This window comes from Elgaria multicarinata, chromosome 3, assembly GCF_023053635.1.
Source record: "Elgaria multicarinata webbii isolate HBS135686 ecotype San Diego chromosome 3, rElgMul1.1.pri, whole genome shotgun sequence".
Taxonomy (NCBI): Eukaryota; Metazoa; Chordata; class Lepidosauria; order Squamata; family Anguidae; genus Elgaria; species Elgaria multicarinata.
The window spans coordinates 72,049,379-72,073,369 of NC_086173.1; the positions used below are offsets into that span (position 1 = coordinate 72,049,379).

At 42.1% G+C, this 23,991-nt stretch overlaps 1 protein-coding gene across 1 annotated transcript in view; it reads right to left on the reverse strand.

Moving 5' to 3' along the window:
• HTR4 (5-hydroxytryptamine receptor 4) overlaps positions 1-23,991 on the reverse strand; it is a 215,296-nt gene that overhangs the window by 129,461 nt on the left and 61,844 nt on the right. The window contains exon 2 of the mRNA XM_063120593.1: positions 13,960-14,026. Within this exon, the coding sequence (XP_062976663.1) occupies positions 13,960-13,970 (11 nt within the window). The 5' untranslated portion in view covers positions 13,971-14,026. The remainder of the gene's footprint in view (positions 1-13,959; positions 14,027-23,991) is intronic.

A 23,991-nucleotide genomic window follows, 5' to 3' on the forward strand; every position in this document is an offset into this window, starting at 1 on the left:
CTATCAGTATGGCTTGCTTGCAAGAATATACGAGATGGTGTTAAAAGGTTTTGATCCCAAGAAATCACATCAGTCTATGCCAGGCATTCTCAAACTTTCTACCGCCAGGCCTACTTGAAGGGGCTGGGAATTACTGAGGGCCACCATTAAATGGTAGCATAGGGGTAAAGCCTGTCATAAAATGGCACTACAGGGACAAAGTAAGATCATAGAAAGGTCACGTAACAGACAGCCCACCACGGGTTATTTAACCCATTGTGAAGTTGTAGTGATTGTGGGGAGTTGTTTTCAGGAGTTGTTTTGTTGTGCGAACCCCGTGAGCATGGGTTATGCGAGGGTTAAATAACCCTCACATGACTTATAATCTGTTTCATGGCATGGCTCATCATGGGTTAAATAACCCACAATGAGCTGTGGCATGTCATCCAAACCAAGTCAATCCGAAACTGTGAGGTTAAAAATGGCAGCCCACATGGCTGCTCCTGCTCCTCCTGCTCACTGAGTGACTTTGGGCCAGTCACTCTCTCTCAGCCTAACCTACCTCACAGGGCTTTTGAAAGGGTAAAATGAAAGGAAGAAGCCCCCCAAGCCCCCTATACCTGCCTTTGAAGTGAATGCCTCTCCTTCCCATTGCCCTGCCCACTGTGTCTCACTACTGCTGTTGTCCGAACAACAAAGCACAACACTATTGTTACTAATGCTTGCTACACTCCCATGAGAAAGCTTGTGTTGCAATCAAGCACAGGGGACAACTGATAAATTTGGCCCATGGCTGCACAAGAGTGAAGTCAATAAGGTTCTAGGAAATCCCCTCCAAAAGGCTCATATCTGCTGATTTGGGGGTGAATGTCTCTCTTTCTCCTTCCCTTGTTACCAAGACAAAAGAATGTGGGGTCAGAACCTACTTCAGATACATATTAAGGTATCACAGGTCTCTGCTTTTTTGCCATAAGTGCAGTTCAATCAGAAGACATACACAGTACATCCCCCCAAAATCGTATCTCAACCATAGTTATAAGGCTCAGATTTTCAAATATGATGAACCTGAGTAAGCTGAAAAAAATCAAATTCAAAAAGCATATTTTTAAAGTTTTATTGAAATGTACAACTAATAGTAGGAAAAAACAGATTTTTTTGTGGTGTGTGTGTGTGTGTGTGTGTGTGTGTGTATAATTGGATCTTTTAAGTCCATTCCTGGTAGCTGCCTGCCCCTGCCATTCTGACAAGACTACTATAGCCCCAGTGGGAACTCAGTTTTGCTCTGACTGGAGCTGATAAGATATGCAGAGATGAACTATTAAACTTGTTGAAGAATGACACACCATCTGGGGAGAGTCTGATGAATGACAAGGCTTTCAGCTACTCCTCAGCAATGGGGCTCAGAGGCCCGGCACTGAGTACCAGCTGAAACTCCCATTCTCTCTGCCTCTATTTCCCATGAGAAACCAAAGAAGAAAGCTCATTCATCTGATGGGGTTTGAAGCCCCTTCACTTTCAGAATGCTCCTGACTTCCTTTTCCTACAGGATGCCTTGCTGTTGAGTAGAGGCACCTAGCAACCACAATGTATGGCTTGGCTAAAAAGACCAGCCCAAATGGTGGACCCTGGTAGATCATAGAATAGTAGAGTTGGAAGGGGCCTATAAGGCCATCGAGTCCAACTCCCTGCTCAATGCAGGAATACACCCTACAGCATCCCTGACAGATGCTTGTCCAGCTGCCTCTTGGATGCCTCTAGTGTGGGAGAGACCACAACCTCCCTAGCTAACTGGTTCCATTGTCATACTGCTCTAACAGTCAGATGTCCAGCCAGAATCTGGCTTCCTATACCTTGAGCCTATTATTCCGTTTCCTGCACTCTGGGAGGATCAAGAAGAGATCCTGGCCCTCCTCTGTGTGACAACCTTTCAAGTATTTGAAGAGCGCTATCATGTCTCCCCTCAACCTTCTCTTCTCCAGGCTAAACTTGCCCAGTTGTCCCTCTTCATAGGGCAATATTTTTTCTAAAGACTATCTGGTGGCTGGGGGGGGGGGCAGGGCAATTTTACTATTATCCACCCACTTTTATACAAGTATTTCATGCTGAAATCCTAAACACACCTACTTAGTAGTAAACCCCATTGAATTGATTGGAGGATGCCTGCAAGTCTCCACATTGTTCTGAAGAAGAATTTTAGGTATTTACAAGTATTTGATAGTAGTGAGCATGACTGCATCTTATTTATGAAATGCAATGCTGTAAAGAATCACATTTCAAAATGGTATCACTGGTCTTCTTTGCCTTGTATCAAAGAAATAGAACTACAAACCTCCTTGAAGTGCTAACTCAAGCAACAGAAGTTCTTTTGTTCTGTGGAGATCCTCTATTTCCACATCAGACACAATATTTCCTCTTCCTTTTATACCTCACATTCTTTATTTTATTGTAATGCACATCAATACGTATAAAAAGTACATGGCTTTGTAATGTGCACTGCTATTGTATTAGGGTTGCTAGGCAACACATTGTCCTTTTTGAAGCTCTATGAAGGACAAGAAAAACGGAAATGCTTAAGCAGATAGCTCTGTACAGCTAGAAGAGATCTGAAGGTCACCAACTCAATCAACCCCCTTCCTACACTATGCTCCATAAACTTGTGTTAATTAATTAATTTATTATATTGTGCCATAAGTAGATGGGGCACTTTCCTAAGAACGATTGAAAATTCAACACAAAATGCAAGCGAGGAAGGAGTGCATATATTTCAGTAACATCTACTTAGGCTTCATTGCAGTGGGTAGTGGATTACGAGAAAAGTTTAAAGGAAAAAGATGTGTTTTGAGGAGGGATTTGATGGAAGTAAGAGAAGAAGCATCTCACAGACTTTCTGGTTGAAGCCATCTAATTTAACTCATTAAGTATCCTTCACATTAAGCTTCCCTATTGTATGTATATAAAATCTTATCCACAATTTCATGAGAGACAATATACTATTCATAGCTAAAAGGTACCAATGGAAGTCCCCAGATGAAGTCTTACATCCGTCATGAACCCACTAGATGTCCATTGGCAAGCAACTCTCTCAGCTTTAGGACCTGCCATCCCACTCCCACCAATATGCAACATGAGGATAAAATAATTGTACTTTCTTATGTGGCTAGTATTAGGATTACTGAAATAACCTACATGAAAAACTTTGAACATTCTAAACTACTACATAAAAATGTTACATTAGTATCTATTGCATTAATATTCCATTATAGAACTCAAGTAGTATATAGGAGGTTTTCAGGTAATCTCCTATTGGGAGACCCAGACATGATTAGGTTCAGCAAAGTAGATGCATCACATTCTGTCAAGCACTCAGATGGACAGGGAACCTAGAGAGGGAGATGGAATCCATGTAGGCCACTGTCACACTCCATTTTCCAATCCTCGTCTACCGTGGTGGTGAACCAAGTGCCAAGTAGGGTAGAGCCCCAGCTCCTCTACTCATGTCTTGGTTATACACAGCAGATCGGCCTCCTTATCCACAAATGAGTCATGAGTGAGGGAGATTTTACTTTGAACCAACCTGGCATCTAAAAGCAGCACCAGCAATCCTAAGAGCAAGATGGTATGGCAACCTCAAACCCTGGGCAGAGGAACTGGATCACAGAACAGATGTTAAATATTATATGTGTTCCAGCTGTTTAAGTATTTACAGATGGTTTGAACAATTTTCAAGCTTTAGATTTTCCTTTACATAGGATACATTTTCCCACACTCATTCACATTTCCCCAAACCAATGTTTCTATTAAGCATTTCTGTGATGTCTTTCCCATACATAGAGTAGCATGGCAGCCTCAATTCTCTTTGTAAGCAATACTTTTAAAATATAATTTTCAAATCTCTTGTCATTTGTCTTTAATGATAATACTGTACTCTACTTGATGCATTGCAGTCCTTACTTCATTACTATTATCTGAGCTCCTTTATAAACTCTTTAAGTGGATTGAGTTGCAGAGGAAAAGATTTCAGTTAAACGTTAGGAGAAACTTCCAAACAGCAAGAGCTGTTTGACAGTGAAACAGACTGGTTCAAGAAGTGGTGAGCCCTCCTTCATCAAGATACTTAAATTTTAGGGATGCTTTGAATAGTTGCCTTGAACTCCCAGGAGGGAAGGTAGGGTAAAAATGTTTTAAAATGAATAAAATGATGGCCATCAGTGGTGTTGCAATTACATTCCATATTATGGATTCTGCATTGAGCAGGGGGTTGGATTAGATCACCTCCAAGGTATCTTCAGACAATGATTCTATGATAGAACCCTTTCTCCATAAGTGTTGTTTTTTCTAACATTTTGTTCAAGACTTACTCATGTAGTTTAACTAGCATTTTTCCCTGCTATTGTTTTCACTAGCTGTCTATTGTTATTCACCTGTATTAATGACAGTAAGATGAATTTCACCACTCTGGTATTCAAAATAGCAAGAAGGAAAAGGAGGTATTTCATACGGGGCAAAGAATATGTGGTCAGTAATGGGGCATTTTATTTAATGCACCACTAGTTATGACATTACTGAATGAAAAAGTGGAAATGCTTAGAAGGGCTATGAAGACTTTCACAAAATGCTCTAAGAAGCTCAGCCCCCAAGGACATCACAACGTAACATGACACATAATGCACGGACTGGAAGATGTATAAAAGCAGAAGTGGTTCCAAGAGATAAATATACAGGGTTCCCCCCCCCCCCGTGCGTGTCTAGGGGAAAGTCTTAATATTGTCCTATCAGTCAGATTGCATGGCTCCTGTGAGGAAGAAATATTTGAGGAAGAAATATTAAATGGGGATTCCTAAATCAGGGTTTCCAAAGAAGAACAGCTGCCATCTTAGAAAAACAAGAAGAGACAGGAATGATGTTGGGGAAGGTGACAATACTTGGCTTTGAAACTAGCACCACAAACCAGATCTACACTAAGCAGGATATAACACTTTGAAAACGTTTTGAAGACTGTATAGGGAGTGTGTCCTGGGCCTTAACAGTTGTCACTAGTGTTATAAAACGTTTTAAAGCAGTAGTGTAGATCCTGCCCTGGACTAAAGTGTCGAAGGCAATATAATGTAAGGAAAAGAACTAGCAATAAGTAAAACTTCGTTAAGTTAGAAAAGTTTCTATCCCCAGTGATAGAAGTTTTGCTTACCAGGTAAACATTTTTTTTAAAAAACAAAATGTATGGCACAACACATATGGCATAATCTGTTTTTTCAATTCATCTAAAAAGAAAACTAGAAAGTCAGAAAGAGAAGACTAGGGCCATAATCTTTACAGAAATTAGTCAAGGCATTTATGATTTATAGTGTCATGTTTTTCTTAAGGGTTCTTATCACTGTACCTCACATATCCAGAGCTATAAGCATCCTAACCGAATCAGAAGCTTCCTGTTTTGCTTCCCATCTCAGTATGAGTAAACACTCCACTGCTTGTAATAGTACTTGTAAGAGCAGCTTTGCCACAACTCAATTAGACTACAAGCTAGGATGAAATGCCTGGGCTTCAGCAAACTAAGAAATTGCAAAGAGCATAACAGGATGGAAATGTGTCATGCAAGCAAAGATACCTTCTCCTTGCATCTGGCAATGATGTGCATCTCATTTTTTGAATACTGGCTGAAATCCTGTTTCATGTTGAAATGCTTTTGCATAAGTGTGCTGGATCCTATCATCAAAGCCGTCAGTCATTTCTGCACGTGCATCATATGTAAACTTGTGTTTAATTGCTCATTGTATAAACCAGCTGTCTGATTTGCATGCAGACAGATCCACATTGGATACTAAGATGTCATAAATGCACACAGATGTGATAAACACAAAAGCATATAAAAATGTCTATTAAAAATATCAAGCAAGTGGACTCATTTATTTTCTTCTTTTGTCTCTGTTAATGTCATAATAATTTTCATTATTTGTATTGGTATGCTATTAAACATAAAGCAGCCAAAAATAGCTTCGACTCTCTCTCCCTTTAAAAGTTCTATTTTGTGAACATGTTTAAGATACAGAAAAGCTGATTTCTCAATTATTTTAAACTGGCATACAGATGTTTACAAAGATTTTATTTTAAGGTAGACATGGGGCATGTCTAGACCAGACATTATCCTGGGGATCATCCCAGGATCATCCATGTGCATCCAGATGATGCACAGGAGATCCCAGGAGCAGGGAGGGATGATCCCCACTTTTTTTGTGTTTTTTCCCACAGTCCTGGGACGATCCCGAGGACCGCTGGTGGTGTGGTCGCCCATCCCAACTTCTTCCCTCTTCCCTGCGAGTAGCGGGAGTTATCAGAGAGAAGAAGCCAGGGCCATCACGGGTTGGGGGGAGTGGGCTCCAGCTCCTGCCTTTTTAAAAAAATAAATGGCGGGCTGCTTCCTCCCTGGATGTCGCACACCGCATGTGAACCCGGGGGTGGGGGGAATCTCGTGATCACCATATCGCGAGATCCTCCCCCTTCCCTCCCCTGGTCTAGACATGCCCATGGGCAAATATATAAATAAAACTAATTCCAGACAAATCTAACAACACTCAAACATTGGAAACATTATATTGCTGTATTTCCATAATACTTGAAGATTTGGCAAACACTGGTTTGTTTTTCTAATAGGGTATCTAACACCTTAACTGAATCTGAAAAGAAGCAAGTGTCAAACTGTCTAGCCCAAAGGTCTTCCATAGTTTAGAATGTTAATAAAACTGTGGCCTGATCTACATATGAATTAGAACAAAGAGGCAGAACTGGCTGTACCACTTCAGGCTGCAGGTAAGGGGTACCTTAAAAGAAGTTCATCCACACAAAGAAACTTCATGCAGGTTTTTGAAAACCAAAAACCAATAACTAGCCCATAAGGAGAGGTGTACTAGCCCAGTCTATTCGCTTACGGCCTAGGTTTTCTCGCACAGAGTGTCTTACTTAGGGAAACACTTAAAATTGATTCTCTCCCTCCCCCATTTGCAGTTTGAAGTAGTACCATTTGTTCTTCCATCTCAGGGCCCTGTGGCCTGGTTCAGTCATCTTGACTGATTAAAGGAAGACATACACATGTCTTGTGCTTCTGCACTGCCCCTTCCCTCTTCAGTAAAGCTTTCCTCCTTCACAAAGCTGAATCTCTGATCTCTGGACATGTTTAATTTTGTCACTTCCGCAGCAATAGTATCTCAACCCATTTCCTAAAAATCAAAGGAAAATTGGAGGTAACTTGCAGTAATCCAATACATTGACTGAGTTCAGACATCACAATAACCCACGATGGGTTACTTAACCCATTGTGGGTTATTGTGTCATATTTTGGGAGGGTTTTTTTAACCCACGATAGGTAATTTTGCCAAAATAATCCACTCTGATAACCCAGGCCAGATCTACACCAAGCAGGATATAGCACTATGAAAGCAGTATGAAAGTGGCATATGGTATGTGTCATAGGCCCCAACAGTTGCCAGTGCACTTTAATACCGCAATAAAGCAGTAATGTGGCTCCTGCCTATTATATACTGCTTTCATACCGCTTTCATAGAGCAATATCCTGCTTGGTGTAGATCCGGCCTCACGGTCTGTAGAGTGGGTTATTTAACCCTACATGGGTTATCATATTGTGTGGTTGTCACAGTGGGTTATTTTGGTTGCCCACAGGGTTGCTTGGAAAGAACAGTTAAAACTGCTGCCACAACTCTCCTCCAGACAGCAGATCTCTGTTTCCTCTGAGTGCAGCTGAGTGCACTCGCAGCCCAACTCTGCCCTACCCCTTCCGCAGCCAGTATGCTCTGCAACCTCTTCAAGTGTCAAACACCATCTTGGCTGAGAGGCAGCAGTTGTGCAGGGTTGTCATCCTGCCTGGTGTGCATCCCTGCAAGGGGTTGTTGTGTATGAGGTTTTGTCCTGCTCCTGCAAACTTGCATGAAGTTATAGCAACCAGCCCTTTTGGAGTGAAAAGGTGATTTCACTTATGTGGCTTTGCCAGAATGCAGGGTTTTCATTGGGCCTCATGCGCATCCCTGCTAGGGGAGGCCGTGTATGAAGTTTCACCCCAATCCTGCAAACTTCCAAGGGTTTAACTGTGCCACCCCCTTTTTTGGTGCACCCAGGGTTTGTGTGTAATTGTGCAGGGTTTTGATAGTGCATCAGGTGCCTCCTGACTAGTGAGGATTGTGTATGAAGTTTGGTACCAATCCTGCATACTTTCAGCACTTTAAAGCCACTGCGCCCTTGTCAAGGTGAAGCTGGAAGCACTGAATTAACCTCTCCCCTCTCATTAGGATATTGTGGAAGGTTAAAACAGGCTGCTGCAATGTTGTCAAGGAGCGAAATAGTGCCATGCTAGGGCAGGAGGATTGCAGCAGAACAGGTGGTGGTGGGATGGTAGTTTACACACAGTAGCTTAATAAATGGTATTAACATTTAAAGCCCTAAACGGCTTGGGGCCAGGTTATCTGAAGGAACGCCTCCTCCCATATGTACCTGCCTGGACCCTAAGGTCATCCTCAGGGGTCCTTCTCCGTGAGCCCCTGCCAAAGGAAGTGAGGCAGGTGGCTACCAGGAGGAGGGCCTTCTCTGCTGTGGCACCCCGGCTGTGGAATGAGCTCCCTAAGGAGGTTCGCTTGGCACCTACGTTATATGCTTTTAGACGCCAGGTGAAGACCTTTTTATTCTCCCAACATTTTAACAATCTTTAAATTTTAAATAACATGGTTTTAAATTTGTAATTTTGCATTGCTGCTGTTTTTATCTGGTTGAGCTTTTATATTGTATAATGGTTTTATACTGTTTGTATATTGGTTTTATACTGTTGTTTTATACTTTGAATGGTTTTAATTTTTGTGAACCGCCCAGAGAGCTCCGGCTATTGGGCGGTATAGAAATGTAATAAATAAATAAATAAAATAAAAATAAATAAACTATGCACAGTAGCTTATTTGTCTGATCGTATGGGAGATAACAGTAGCTTATTTTCAAATTAAGCTACTGTGAGTAGCATATTAACCCATCATGTCTGAAAGTGACATCCAAACTCGGCCCTTGCCTAGAAATACTGCATTTTCTAATTGCTAGTTGCTTGATTAGTAACTCCAGTTGTATATATAAAGGTCTAAGGGGGAGAAAATATAAGCCACAAAGTGGTGGGGTTAATAGTGCATTCCCTTTCTTTGTTCTCTCAATAGAGGTCATCCATCAGGGTGACCAAGGCCAATTCTATCCTAGGCTGGAATCCAGACTGGAATGGAATATAATTATTTGATCAATCTCTAATGAATTCATTGTAAATTTATATGCTGCGCATTTGAAATCAAGTTGAAAAGGGTGCTCATAGTGATATACAAATAAAAGCCAAATGAAAATGAGGCCATAGCTAAACCAGGCCTATATCCTGGGATTGTCCCGGGATCATCCCTGTGCATCCAAATGACACACAGGGGATCCCAGGAGCAGGCAGGGACGACCCCTCCATTTGCTTGGGATAATCCTGAGGTCTAGCTAAGGCCTGACTCTTTTCTTTGCAGTTTCTTATCTTTCCTTCACAAAAGTAAAAGGCACCAATTTTCAAGCATCTTCATCCTAATGTATTTTTGCCTAGCTTCAAAATTGTGTACATATAGATAATACAAAAATAATTTCAACCCTGATTTATTTTACTACCTGTTTTACTGCATGCAACAGATTTTGTGTGTGCTCTTATGGTTTTAAGTAGTTAAAGCAATTAAGACTCATTCAATTATAGATCATTTTAATGGGGAAATTATCCAACAGTACTTATTTTCTAATAACTTTGCATTACCTAATAATGCAGCTTATTTGTATTATGTATTATACAAGTGGGACATGCAACAAATGGTGCAGTGTGGAGTGGTCCAAGACAACCACTTATTCTCATTCCCAGGACACTCCATTCCATTCCCCTTGGGGTTTATTCCACCCCCAGTCAGTCAATATTCTGACCTGGATCGCATATCACAGCTATTCACCATAAGTGAATTGCCCAGTGAGGCTTGTAGTTTTACATTTTTTTTTAAGTTCAAGCCATAGCAGAGGTGTACTGCAGAACTTGGTGTTACATTTGAACCTGGCAAGAAACCCACCCTCCCTGGATTCGCATATAAAAACATGCCATGGCACGTTCCCTGCCACTGCTTGAATTTTCAGAATGGTGGCCAGCTCTGCAATGAGAAGCCCCATGGGGAAATTCACCCACAATGGCTTCTCGTTAGGTGCAAACAGCTTTCTGTGCCCAGTCAGCATGCTCAGTCTTCATTGAATTCTTTGTTTTTGCTACTCCTTTGGAGCATTTTCCCCTGAAGTTTCTTTTGTGTCCTCCTGTAAACCGTGGGGTTCCTGCAAGCCTGTTGATACCTCCCCTTGTTTATGCATCGTGCTACTTTGGCCAAAAACAGGTTCACACTCAGAGAATGAATTCACTATTAATATATAAAACATTGAATATAACATGCTAACATATTGTGGGCTTTGCTAGACCTGCTGGCTTATGCCGGCAGGGAGGCGGGGCCAAGGCGCGCTAACGTTAGCGCGCCTCCCCCAGGCTTCCACACGCCAGATGCGCAGGGACGTCGGCTCCCTGCGGCGTCCGCCATTTTTGTTGTTGTTGTTGTTTAAAGGGGCCGGGTGCAGCCCGAAGGTTCCGGTAAGGTAAGGGTTTTTTTTTAAACGGGGGGGGGGGAGGATGGCAGGGTGGGTGGCAAGGGGGCAGGGCGGGTACAATCGCGCCGCTCGCCGCCCGAGCAAGCAGGCGAGCGGCGCTTGCCAAGGCAATGCCTGGCATGGGGCGGCATTGCCCGGGCAAGCGCCGCTAGCCTGCTTGCTCGGGTGGCGCGCGGTGCAATCGCACCCACCCTGCCCCCTTGCCACCCACCCTGCCATCCTTCCCCCTCCCCTCTCTCCCCCCCCCCCCCGGGCCGATGGGCACAGCGCTCGTATGAGCGCTGTGCCAGGCAGGTCCGCGGCTTTTTGCGGCTACTCGCGTAAGCGAATTCGCTTATGGCGCGTTAGACCAGGCCTCAGCACGGCCTGCCGCCGGATTCCCCTGTGCGTCATGTGGACGCACAGCAGGGAAACCGGGTCTGAAGGCGCGCTAAAGCCTCGTCTAGCAAGGCCCGATGTAATATATTACATGAGGTACTCTGAGCCTGCTGCTGGCTAACATTTCTATCAGGGTCAAATTAAAGGTCTTTGAAGGTCTTTCTAGAAGAAAACAAGATACAAGAGAAATACTTCTGATGCCTTACATAAAAAAGCACAGCCCTGACCCAAATTTATTGTTTTCAATACTACATTTCAGTTCTAAAATGTATTTATGTGGAAGTAAGTCCAACTGATTTCAAGGAAGTACATTCACTAAGAATTCCTCACCTCAACATTTTCCTTCTGCCAATGGGGAAAGGAGGAGTCTGAGAGGGGATCTACACTAGTCAAGTTAGAACGTGTCTTACCGTTTTTAAGTGTCCGTTTCATAGTATTTCGCCATATGACGTTCAGTTTGTGACATTATTATTATTATTTATTTATATAGCACCATCAATGTACATGGTGCTGTACAGAGTAAAACAGTAAATAGCAAGACCCTGCCGCATAGGCTTACATTCTAATAAAATCATAATAAAACAATAAGGAGGGGAAGAGAATGCAAACAGGCACGTGGTAGGGTAAACAGGCACTGGGTAGGGTAAAACTAACAGTATAAAGTCAGAACAAAATCAAGTTTTAAAAGCTTTAGGAAAAAGAAAAGTTTTTAACTGAGCTTTAAAAGCTGCGGTTGAACTTGTAGTTCTCAAATGTTCTGGAAGAGCGTTCCAGGCATAAGGGGCAGCAGAAGAAAATGGACGAAGCCGAGCAAGGGAAGTAGAGACCCTTGGGCAGGCGAGAAACATGGCATCAGAGGAGCGAAGAGCACGAGCGGGGCAATAGTGTGAGATGAGAGAGGAGAGATAGGAAGGAGCTAGACAGTGAAAAGCTTTGTAGGTCAACAAGAGAAGTTTATATTGGATTCTGAAGTGAATTGGAAGCCAATGAAGAGATTTCAGCAGTGGAGTAACATGGTCACAGCCAAGAAGATGATCTTAGCAGCAGAGTGGTGAACAGAAACCAACGGACTGATGTGAGAAGAAGGAAGGCCAGTGAGAAGAAGGTTGCAGTAGTCCAACCGAGAAATAACCAATGCATGAACAAGAGTCTTGGCAGAAGAGACAGACAAAAATGATCGAATCCTGGCAATATTATACAGGAAAAAACGACAGGATTTAGCTACTGCCTCAATATGAGGAATAAAGGAGAGCGAGGAATCAAATATAAAGCCAAGACTACGAGCTTCCTTGACTGGAGTAAGTGTAACATCATTGACAGTAAGAGAGAATGAGAGATGAGGAGAAGGTTTAGGAGGAAAAACAAGCAATTCAGTCTTTGCCATATTAAGTTTCAAACGACGATGAAGCAACCAAGCTGAGATATCTGAGAGACATGCCGAGATACGATCGTGAACATCAGGAGAAAGATCCGGAGAAGAAAGATATAATTGTGTATCATCGGCATACAGATGATATTGGAGGCCATGAGACTGAATAAGATTACCCAAGGGCAACATGTATAAAGAAAACAACAGCGGACCAAGCACCGAGCCTTGCGGAACCCCTACAGAAAGGGGAAAAGAAGAAGACAAGCTGCCATTAGCCAACACGCTGAAAGAGCGACCCGCTAGATAGGAGGCAAACCAGTTGTCTTTTCTCCGGTTTTTATTTTGAACTTATCTGAAATAAGTCATTCTATTTGGTATGATGTGGCCGATTTCATCATATTAAATGGGTTCCCTGTAGTTCTTAATTAGCCAATCGCATTCCTGGGGGGCATGTTTATGTAGTTTCCGTGCCCAAAGTTGGAGCAGTTTTTTTTTTCTTTCAAGACTCTTTTTTGCAGCCACTTCCAGTTTCACTTTTGGGAGGCTACTTAGTGGATTGTTTGTAGGTGGAGAATTGTCTCGGAGAGAAGAGGAAGTGGGAGGGGAAATAGGCAGATAGGGAAATAAAACAAACGGATTTATTTTCCTAATGTGGCCAAAAGGAATGCATTCCCACAGAAAGAGAAAACGTAAGTAAACATTTTAAAAACTGCTATGTTTTAAATCGTTCAAAAACAAAACGTTCAATGACTGTAGAAACAACGTTTCATATACTAGTGTAGATCCCCTCTGAGATTGTGCATATGCTAATTTCCAGACGGGTTCCACCTACTGGACAGGTAAACTCGTACATTTTCCAGTTACTATGCAAAGATAGTATGTATGTATGTATTTGTCCTATGCCCATTATCCTATTCTAGCACATTAGCCACTCCTTCCCATTACCTTCTAAAGCATAGGCCCCCTCAGGTATTCCAGTATTTACAGCAATAGCAACACCCTTTATGCATGTATGACCACTACTCCCATTACCTACATTATGGAACACATGAGGAAGCAATAGCAGCAACGGATATGTCTGCATGAACAAAACATGGAGTTCAACAGCAATGTACTGCAGGGAGGGGAAGGTGCAGATATGCATACCCTAGCCTTACTAAAGACCCCCAGCAGCATATTAGCTCCTGATGCTTTCTCCTTGGCCAATGTAGCTGTGAACATAGCATCCAGTGCCTTTGTCTTCTGCAAGGCAGCGAGCTTTCTAAATTTGAGGTAGATACTTATTTGCTAGGCTCCTCCCCAATAGTTGTACTTGGGCTTCCTCTATTGTCCCCTCTTGCAACAACAAGAGGAAAGCCTGGAAAGCAATCCACTCTTTCTGCTTTGCTGTGCGCTTCCACATAGCTCCTATTACAGGCACACTGTGTATGTGTGTGTGCATGTTGAGAAATCACAATGATTTTGCAAACGTAACTTGTTATTGGCTTCTTAGGGCTCAACAGGCAAAAACGCCACTGTAGTCAATCAAACTGCACAGCATTTCCTACCTCACATCCATCACAGGCAACAGGCATGGAAAACTGGTAGTTCAGCGTCCATAGAAGAGATGTAGTCCTGAAGTGAAAACAGTTAAAAGGGATAGTTATTATTAAGGGGCTGGCATTTCATGTAATTTACCCAGTGTGTCTTCTAGTATTCATGTAGAGAGAACCTGTTAAAAATGGAAATAAAAACACAATGACTGGGTTCGCATATCACAATAAGCCACAATGGTTTATTTTTCTGAATAAGCCGTGATGGTTTTCCTCAACCATGGTGGTGTATTTAACCACCCTAATAAGTCATGGTTTACAGTGATGTTTATTTGAACCATTGTGGCTTATCATGTCTGGTGCACCACAGTGGCTTAAGGAGTGAGTTAAAGGTTGCCTACGGAGTTACTTGGCAAGAGTAGTTAAAAACTGCTGCTGCTGCTCTGCTCCAGCCAGCAGATCTCTGTTTCAATGGATTGCACTTGCTGACCAACCGCACCATAACCCTTCTCCCAGCGGTTCACTCTGCAAACTCCCCAAGTGTCAAAATCCTTTTTGGTTAGGCTGAAGCATCCATGCAGGATTTTCACCATGCACAGGGTGCAATCCTGTGCATGAAGCTTTATCCTGCTCCAGCAAACTTCCAAGGCTTTAGAGCTGCCCCCCCCTTTTTTGATGAAAGGCTTTCACTCATACATCTTTGTAATCGTATAGGGTTTTCATTGTGCAACAGGTGCCTCCCTACTAGAGGAAGCTGTATATGAGACCCTTTTGGTGTGGGTGGGAATTGCCAATGCAGATTGCCAATGGCTTAAAAGAAAAACAGCCTGGCCTATACCAAAGATCAGTATGGCATGAACTCCCTAATCAGAGTTCATGGATGGTGTGAGAAAATTCCAGTTCTACTGCCATGGTGGTGCAAGGAGAAGTGGGGATGGAGGCAGGCAGAGCAGAAGGGGAAAGTGTCAAAATTCAGCTGGGGACCAGGGCAGTGGAGAGCAGTGTGGCAAACTCCCGAAGTGTCAAACACTGTTTCGATTGCACAGCATGGGCCATGCAGGGGTTTTGCCATACATCAGGGGCATCCCCATGAGGTACACATGTATGTGAGTTTTGTCTCCAATTGTGCAAAGTTCTGCAGAGTTACAGTCCACACACACACACTTTTTTTTCCTCACCAGTTTTCTATATATAAAAAAGGAAAGTTGCATAATTATCCAGTTCAGTATTTGAAGGCTCACCATGAGGAGATGCCACGTATGACATTTTGCCCCATTCCAGCAAACTGCCAAAGAGTTAGAACCACCATCCCATCTTGTTTTTTTCCGGCCACTTTTCACCCCATTCCAGCAAACTGTGAAGCCTACCACCATTTTGGTGCACACAGTTGGGGATAAGGGAATGGCTTTAAAAACCAGCTCCTTCATCCAACAAGTTGCCACTTAAGCTCAGCTGTTGTGCTGAAGCAATTCACAAACTGTTTAAGCACCATACCTAAAAGTAACAGTGGGGGTTCTAATATGAAAGAGGTATGAGTTTAACCTATCATGGGTTAAAAAAAATGGGTTCCCTTTCTGGGTTGTTTGTGGTTATCAAACCATGGTTTGTTAGCATGGCTGGGTTTGAACAACACAGCATCAAGAATTCAACAGTGTTATGTGCAAACCCAGCCAAAGAGTCAGATTCTGGTCAATTTTATGTGAGTATGTAAGGACTAAATACTCCATGACGGGGCAGCAACAGTTGTTTATGCACAAGTCTGTTCACATATAAACTGGGGTTTGTGTGTCTATTGTTTGCAACAAACAGAATGATGTGCATGAAGGACATTAAGCAACTTAATACAGGGGTAGGGAAGGTTCAGACAGGTTCAGAATGTTAATATTAAATTGCCCACACCTTTGTTCTAATTGGTACAGGGCAGACATGTGAACAAAAACTAGCCATGTCTAGTTTAGCTCTAGAAAGATGAAAAGTAACTACAAAGCCAACCCAGCGAAACTTCTCTCCCACATGAAGAAAGCCTGTGAGGTTAATGAAGGATTTTTCCTCCCCCACCCACAAATTCACACCTGCCTACTAATATTCTACCTGCATCTGTTCCTTGCAAATGAGACACTGTATGAAACCACAGCTTCCATTCAAATGGCTCTGACTACCAAATGAAGTATCTAGCTCAATGTTATCTGCAAAACCTGTACATTACTATATTTCTTCCTAGGGCTGTGCACAGCTCACCCACCCACCCACCCACCTACCTCACACACAGAGCTGCTGCCACCTAGACTTACCTGAAAATGCATCCTCCTCCTGAGAGCCAGGCCGTGATTTAAAGTAATTGTAGGGATTTTTTACTTTTACTATATCTATGGCTGAAAACTACAGCGGCCATAATGGGCCATTTCCCCTTTACGGCCACCATAGTTTACAGCCATAGATATACTAAAATTAAAGAGCCCCCGTGATCACTTGAAATTGCAACCTGGCTCTCAGGAGGTGGACATGTTTGCAGGTAAGTTCCGGTGGTGGCAGCGGGAGGCCGGGAGGCTGGGGAAGGAGAGGAAAGTGAGCCCAATGGACTCACCTGGACTCAGCCTTGTGTTGGCTTTCCCAGGTGGGTGGGTATGGGGGAGTGGCCCTACAGCCCGAGACACCCCGAGGCTTCGGTGCGATATGTTTTGGCCTTGGGATTCCTTGGGCTGACCCAGTGCTGCTCCCGTTTCAGCCCACCTTGCCTCAGTTTCAGGGATTGGGCCCGAAGCATGTACAGCCCTATTTCTTCCCATTGGTATGACAGTGCTCAGATCTCCCCAGCCTCCTGGGCTTTTAATGTTGCTTTCCTAGGTTTGTGTTGCTGTTTGTTATACATTGCATTTGCTTTAGCTCTCATAGATCATGGGGGAAGGAAAATTTCATGCAAACAACCAATTGAATGCAGCTGCCAACGATGGAATACTGCCTCTATTACAAGCTGAGCAAGCTCTAGTTGCTCTGGTCTGTTCCCATGCTCATGGTGGGAGCTACTGCCTGGGAAAACACCAGGCAACGGCAAAAACTGCTACCAGAATAACCCTGGTACTATAGAATCACCATGTAATGTATCTTCTTGTACTAGTTTTAAGTATGACATTAAGCGACATAGAAAACTCAATACACAGCTGAGGAGGCAAACATTTACTATGAATAGTCTCATGTAAAAGCAGTAAAAGGGGGAAGTTGAGGAGATTATATACCTGGTGCTCTACAAATATTATAAACTTCAAATCCCATCATCCCTAGGTAGCACGAACAATGGTCAGGAATGCTGAGTGTTGCAGCCCAGGACATTTGGAGGGCATCAGGTTGGGGAAGGCTGTTATACTCCATGGAATACAAGTGTGCTCATGGAGATTTGTGTCTTCCTAACTTCCTCAATAAATACTAATACTAGAATCTCTCTGGAGACTGTTCATTAACTACTTCATATAAATAACAGCTGTACTATCTGGGTCTTCTACTCAACTGTACAGCACAACATCATGATTGCTGGTAAAAAAATAAACTGATCTTAAAGACCACTACCAAGCTCAAATGTATAACAGTAATGCAGAATATGGGATTTTCAATTTGTGTCTTCGTGGAATTCTGCCCAATATATTTTATTTATGTTTGTTGTAACAGAGAAGGGGGGAAACTTAGTTATACAAATCCCATTACTGCTTAATGGTATTGTCTGAGCACATTGGTTTCCAAAATCTCATTCGCACAAGATAAAATTAAATAGAAAAGTAATGAAGAGGGCCTGTGGTGTCTGATTAAGCAGAAAGAATGACTCTGCTCCCTGTTCTGCCACATTCCGATTTGTTTGGGAATGAATTTGCACTATTTAATACATGCCCACAACCACAGCTTCCCCAACACATGTGAAAAATGGTCTTATTTGTGTATGCACTTCAGATGGGCAAGAATGCCTGGGTTGAAGCAACTGAGAGCTGGTGCTTTACCTGATACAAAGCCAATTCAGATGTTGCAATTCAACACTCCAGTCCTACAACATAGGAAGCTGCCGTATACCCCTGGCTCATCAGTGTTGTCTACACTGACTGAGGGCTATATTAGGTATGACACCATTTACACAATTTGCAATTGCATGGATGCCTTTTAAACAGCTGGGTTTAGGCATTGGGGTTTTTTTTAACCCTTCCTCTCCTCTCATGGTCCGAATCAAGATCAGCCCCCCTGTGCCTGCTGTCTGCATTGGGAGGAAAACTCCCCCTAGAACAAATAGACTGGCACTTTTGAGCTCACCATGAATTTCATTGGAAGCTGTGTTTATTACTAAACATTTGCATGTTAATTGTCGGACATGCATGTTTGCTTTTTGGTGTGATTCTCATTCTTTATCCATGGTATTTTCAAGTGCAATAGAGAATGTCATTGTCCTGCAGCAGCTTTCCCACACCTTCCCCCTGTTTTACTCACGATATTTCTGTACGCAGAAAATGCAGTACTATTTGCAGCCACATGCTGGATCTGTTATCACCTGCCCATGTATTGCAGGCATCATGCTATGACACGCATTGTATAGATGGGTGTTGGGCAATGTGTTGATGTCACCTAGTGAGGACGATCAGGTGGGAGTGTCCCCCTCCCATGCCTCCCTTGTCCTCCAGCCCTTTCAGCATTGCGCTCCTGGGAACAACACTGGGAATTTTGGAAGTGCAGCATACTGGCATTTCACTAGTAGAGAATGGCAGAGACTGCAGCTGCTTCAAACGCTCACAACATTGCAACCCTTTCCCACTCAATCCCCTCTCCCAATGTATACTCAAATGAGAAAAGTGTTACGGTTTTCTTTTACAGGGGCAATACTGACTTGCATACCTTGGGGGTGGGGTAAGAACAGACTTCTGAAGTTGCAAACATTCTGTGGATTGTACGTAGAAGGTGCTAACGTGGGGATAAAGGCAGCGGAAGTGAAAGGGGGGGGGCAAGGAAGTTGAAATGGAAAAGTTCCTGCTCAGAGGAGGAGGGGCTATCCCAGAGATCCACCCACCAGTGTAAATGGCAGGTAGTGTCTTGTAGTAAAAGAAAGAACCAGCTGTGTAAAGAACTGATTTAAATCCCACAGAAGTCCTGGAAGCAGAAGCTCTGGTAAGTTGCAAGTTAAAAAGCCTGGTGTGGCGAAGCCCATAGTGTCAGTGCAAAGTAGGAGAATGGAGACAAACCAAGATCTGTTGGCTCAACCCACCATTGGCCGCCCTGCCCTCAGCCTACCACTCCAATGGGCATTAGGCACCATCAGTTTCATCTAATACTTAAAGGTCTTCCATCTTAATTTTAAGACTCATCTTTCCTGTCCTTCAGGACTTTCCTGTCCTTTAGGACTGTATAAATGTGGTGTGCTTGCATTTCACGCTAGACTAGCCTGAAATTTGCTCATCCCCGCTTTATAATATTAAGCAGAGTATACATACCTAAATTTGTCACTGGACAGGTTGTAGGGGAAACATTTTATATCAAAGAGCTCAAGCTTCCTAAAGGCTATGGTTGGGAGAGCTGGTGACATATTTGTGCTGAGTTTCTCAGGATAAACGGCATTAAGAACATATTTGCATGCAATGACAGCAAGACAGAACAGAAGATACCAACATTGACATTTAGATCTATAGTCATTGCTGACATACTTCATGAACGAAGGAACATGCAGAGGATGAATAATTGCTCCTGTTTGTTTCAGATTTGATAGAATGGCTTTTAAATTTCACGTGTCCATTTGCCTTCTTTTGCCCAACTATTGTAAGTACTGAAGCCCACATCCCACTGTGCTTTAGAAAAGAATATGTGTTCTTGGGAGTAGCAGCTGTGTGTAAATATACATGGAAAATAAATGTAACAACTGACCTATCTCTTTCAGAGGACGGAAACTTCAGGAACAATGTTACAAAAGCCATTGGAAAGGTGATCTATCTTACTTCAAGCATTATGTTTTCAAGGATTTTAGGCATTTAGGGTTATCTCCCCAAACTGTAATGCTTTCAAACATAAGAGTTTCTGGATTATCAGGGGCAAGTCTTCAATAAGTGGGAACATGAAAAATTAAAAATTAAAAATCACATCCCCAAATTGAAATGTTTCCAACATTGGCCACATCCTAGAAAATAAAAGCTCAGGAATTTTTAAGGATTTAAGATTTCTTATTCCCCAATCTGGTTTGATGAGGAAGAGCTAGGTGTAAGTATTTGTCCAATAAAGAAGCCAGGCTTTCCTTAAAATAACTTGTGACTGACACAATGACAAATAAGTCTTTTTTCTATCAGCATTGGTACTAGATCCATTTTATAGAACAGGGATACATAAAAGATGTATAAAAGAGGTGATAAACTCTGCAAGGGATTCTATCCCATGTATTACATTCAAATCCTTTTCTAATCTCTCCAATCCAAACCGGTTTGATCTAAAATATCTTGAGAAATTAAAACTCTTCACTTGCTACACAGATTACTGCTCTAGAACATTGGGCATCAACTGGCAGCTCAGGACCCAAAACTGGTTTGCAAGGCAACCTAAAGGTTGCATCAGAGGCTCAACTGTTTGGCTGGGGGAAATGATGTTAAAGCAGAAAGATGAGAGGCATGGAGAGAGACAGGCCCTGCTCAGAAAACCACAGCTTTAGCCATGGTGAATAGGGCGTAAAGCCTTATAGCTCCATCCGTCGAGCGTTCTATTGCACGCTTGTTACTTAGCGCTCACAGATTCCTCGGAGGTAGCTCACATGATGACACCTGCCTCTCGCACACCTTCAGCCCCTTCTGTTCTTCCTTGCGCAGCAAGAAAAACCAGAAAAGGTCTGGTTGCTGCTCTCTCCTGCCCTCTTTTGCTATGTGTTGGAGAAGCAGCATGTTCACAATAAGAGACCGAATGGCCCTCGTGCATCTTGTTTACTTCCTGTTTGAAAACAGGAAGTAACTGAGTGTCCACAGAGAAGCGACGGTAGCCAGTGTTAGCTAGCATTTCTTCCAAGGTGTGATGGAGCTTTAATTCACCATGGTTAAAGTCATGGTTTACAGTGTCTTCTGAACAGGGCCATAAAGTGCTTAGGTGGCTTAAATAGTTTTAAAACCACATTGGATGAATTCAGAGGATTGGCCTGTTACTGGCTATTACTCGTATGCCACTGAATACCAGTTGCTGGGTAGCAACACTGGGAGGTGGCTGCTGACCTCATGCCGTTCTTGTGGGCTTCTTTCTAGAGGCATCTAGCTGGCCACTGCAGAAGGCAGAATGCTGGACTAGATGTCTATTTCATCTCTTCCAGAAGACTTTTCTAACCACTTTTAAGCAAAAGGTTGGGGATGGGTTGGGGGGCGGCATCCATTTCAATTTAATTGATATCTCTAGGTATTAAATCATTCAGTCTGGCTGCAGTTGCTGAAATCCATATTTTAAAGTTCTGATTAAGATATGGACCTGTACGATTCTGGTAGAGAAAAACCTTTCCCTAGTTTTAGAATAACTATGATTCTCATCTCCTGCCACAACTTGGGTAACATGTTCAGTGATGTAGATTCATTAGTAGTGTTGGCTCACGATTCTGCTAAGCTGTCAATAAATATTTTCTATAATATCCCAGTGGTAAGCCATCAGTGCCAGTGATTTGTTACACATTCTTTTAATTATAGCTTGCACTTCCTCAATTGCAATTGATGCCTCCACATTTAGCTGGGAAAATCTTGGAGTACATTATTTAAGAAAAAATACAAAAAAAAATTGTCTCTATGTTTATACAATTGCAATTCGTGTTCCAATAAGATCTGAGTAGCATTTATTTTTCTGCCATCAACATTAACTTTCTAAGAATTGTCTGTAAGCTTGCCCATTTTGGAAATCTAAAGTATGTTTAAGGTGCTACCATTTTTTTCTGTCTAAACATGCACAGCATTGCAGCCTTAGTCAATTATTCTTCAACTGTAGGTACTGTTGTCAATTTCCAATACTGAACAGATGAACTTAGCAGCTAAAAGAAGGTTTTAGAATAAGCAATCTAATTGACAGTTGACAATTATCTTCAATATGATTTAACAAGATAGACAAATCTAACCTATTAACTACCACCATAATTTAACACAATTCAGAACAGTATGTCTGAGCATAATTACAGTTCCACCAGAGATTAATAACATTAGCATGGTCTGCTGAACATCTCCAGCATCAAAATCTGTCAGCATGAAACATTTTGTTTAGTCTGGCTGGACTGAGATACCAGTAATAAATCTTATATTGTGTTTCCCAAATATTCAACTGATAAAAGAAAATCATGCATTAAAGTTGACAGGTAGTTATTTAGCTTTTTTTAAAAAAAAATATGATCAGAAATTTCTTCCTTTACTGATAAAGGAGGAATCTTCTGCTAACTTATCTTAATGTTTAGAAACTGGAAATAAACTAAGACAAAATGTTTCTGCCTCAGGAAGTTAAGGAAACTTTCAATTTTTTAAGAATACTATTTAGGTCCCTTTCTCCAAATAACCCAGTCTGTCATAATTGTATATCATATGTCTATGTATACGGTGGCTCATGGGATTTTATTTGATCTATAGATTGCTGTTCCTATTGTATACATTCCTCTCTTAACTCCATTTATTTAAATTTAAATTTAAATTATTTAAATTTTAATAAAGACATCTCTACTACCTTTTTGTCCCTGAAATAACTGTCCATGTTACATATAATGCAGCACTAAATCTAAAAAATTAATTGAGATACAAAAGATTTTCAAGCAAAAAAAAATTCATTTCTATTATTCCTAAGAATAAAAGTCAGATAATACAAGCATGGTCTGCATTGGTCAAGGTCCCAGCTTGAATTTCTTGAATATGATTAATAATAGGCAACACCCCACTTTATAACAGGCAACACATTATTTATTTTTTAAAATTTCTAGTGGTTACCACCCGGAGAATGTTAATGGGCCATATAAATGTGTGTGTGTGTGTGTGTGTGTGTGTGTGTGTGTGTGTGTGAGAGAGAGAGAGAGAGAGAGAGAGAGAGAGAGAGAGAGAGAGAGAGGTGTTAATAAATTGTGCAAATTATTTACATGGACACAGCAGTGTCCCTGTAGTTAAGGTTGGAGAGTAGATAAAGCATTCTATCATTATAAAGGGGTAATTGGGGGTAGTCATTCTAATGTTCATAAAATCGAAAATATTTCAACAATCTTCCTGAAATTAATATGTGCCAGAAAGAAATGTCAGTTTTTCATACCCTGAAAATTTCAAGAAGATTGGTGAAAGATTGAGGGAAGGAGGGGAATTTAAAGTACAAAATAAAAAAAACTCTCTCTGAATAAAAATGGTTCTGATAATTTAGGCTGGCAATTATTCAGCCCCTTACCCATTAACCCAGTGGTGGTGTCTTCTTCCTCCTTCATTGTAGTTGGTGGAATGACTTTTTTTCTTCTTTTAATTCCCTTCAGTTGATTTTTAATTAATGTTTATTCATCCTATTAGAGTGAATACAGAGGACATCTTCAGGAATAGTGTGACACATGCTCTGTAGTGTCACTCTCCCCATCCCTGCTACTTCAGATAGATTAGAATGTTGAAAATAAAATGGCCACCTGCTTCCTCTAGCATAGACATTTCCTTAGTGGAATCATCAGTGTCTTCTCAGAAATAAGTTCCATTGAGTGTAATGGTCTTACTCCCAGATAAGTGTGTAGGGGATTGTAGCCTCTTTAAAACTGCCTGGAACCTTGGAAGGGAGTGTGAGAGGTTACTGAGAATTTCCTCTGCTTTCCAGCACAATAATCCTACAATTAACAACTTGCTTACTGTGTGTGAGTGAGAAAGAGATGCCCCTGCTACAGGAATCCTCCTCAGGAGAGGAAGCAGAGCCCCCAGAAACCAGGGAGACACATCAAGTACTGGCACCAGACCAGGAAGAGTCTGGGCCTTTAGGGGAGACGGCTGCAGTAGGGTGACCATACCGCCCAGAAAATTCCGGAGACTTCCTCCGAAACAGTGTGAATCCGGAGCAAACAGGGCTCAGGGTCTTTTTACTGGGAAA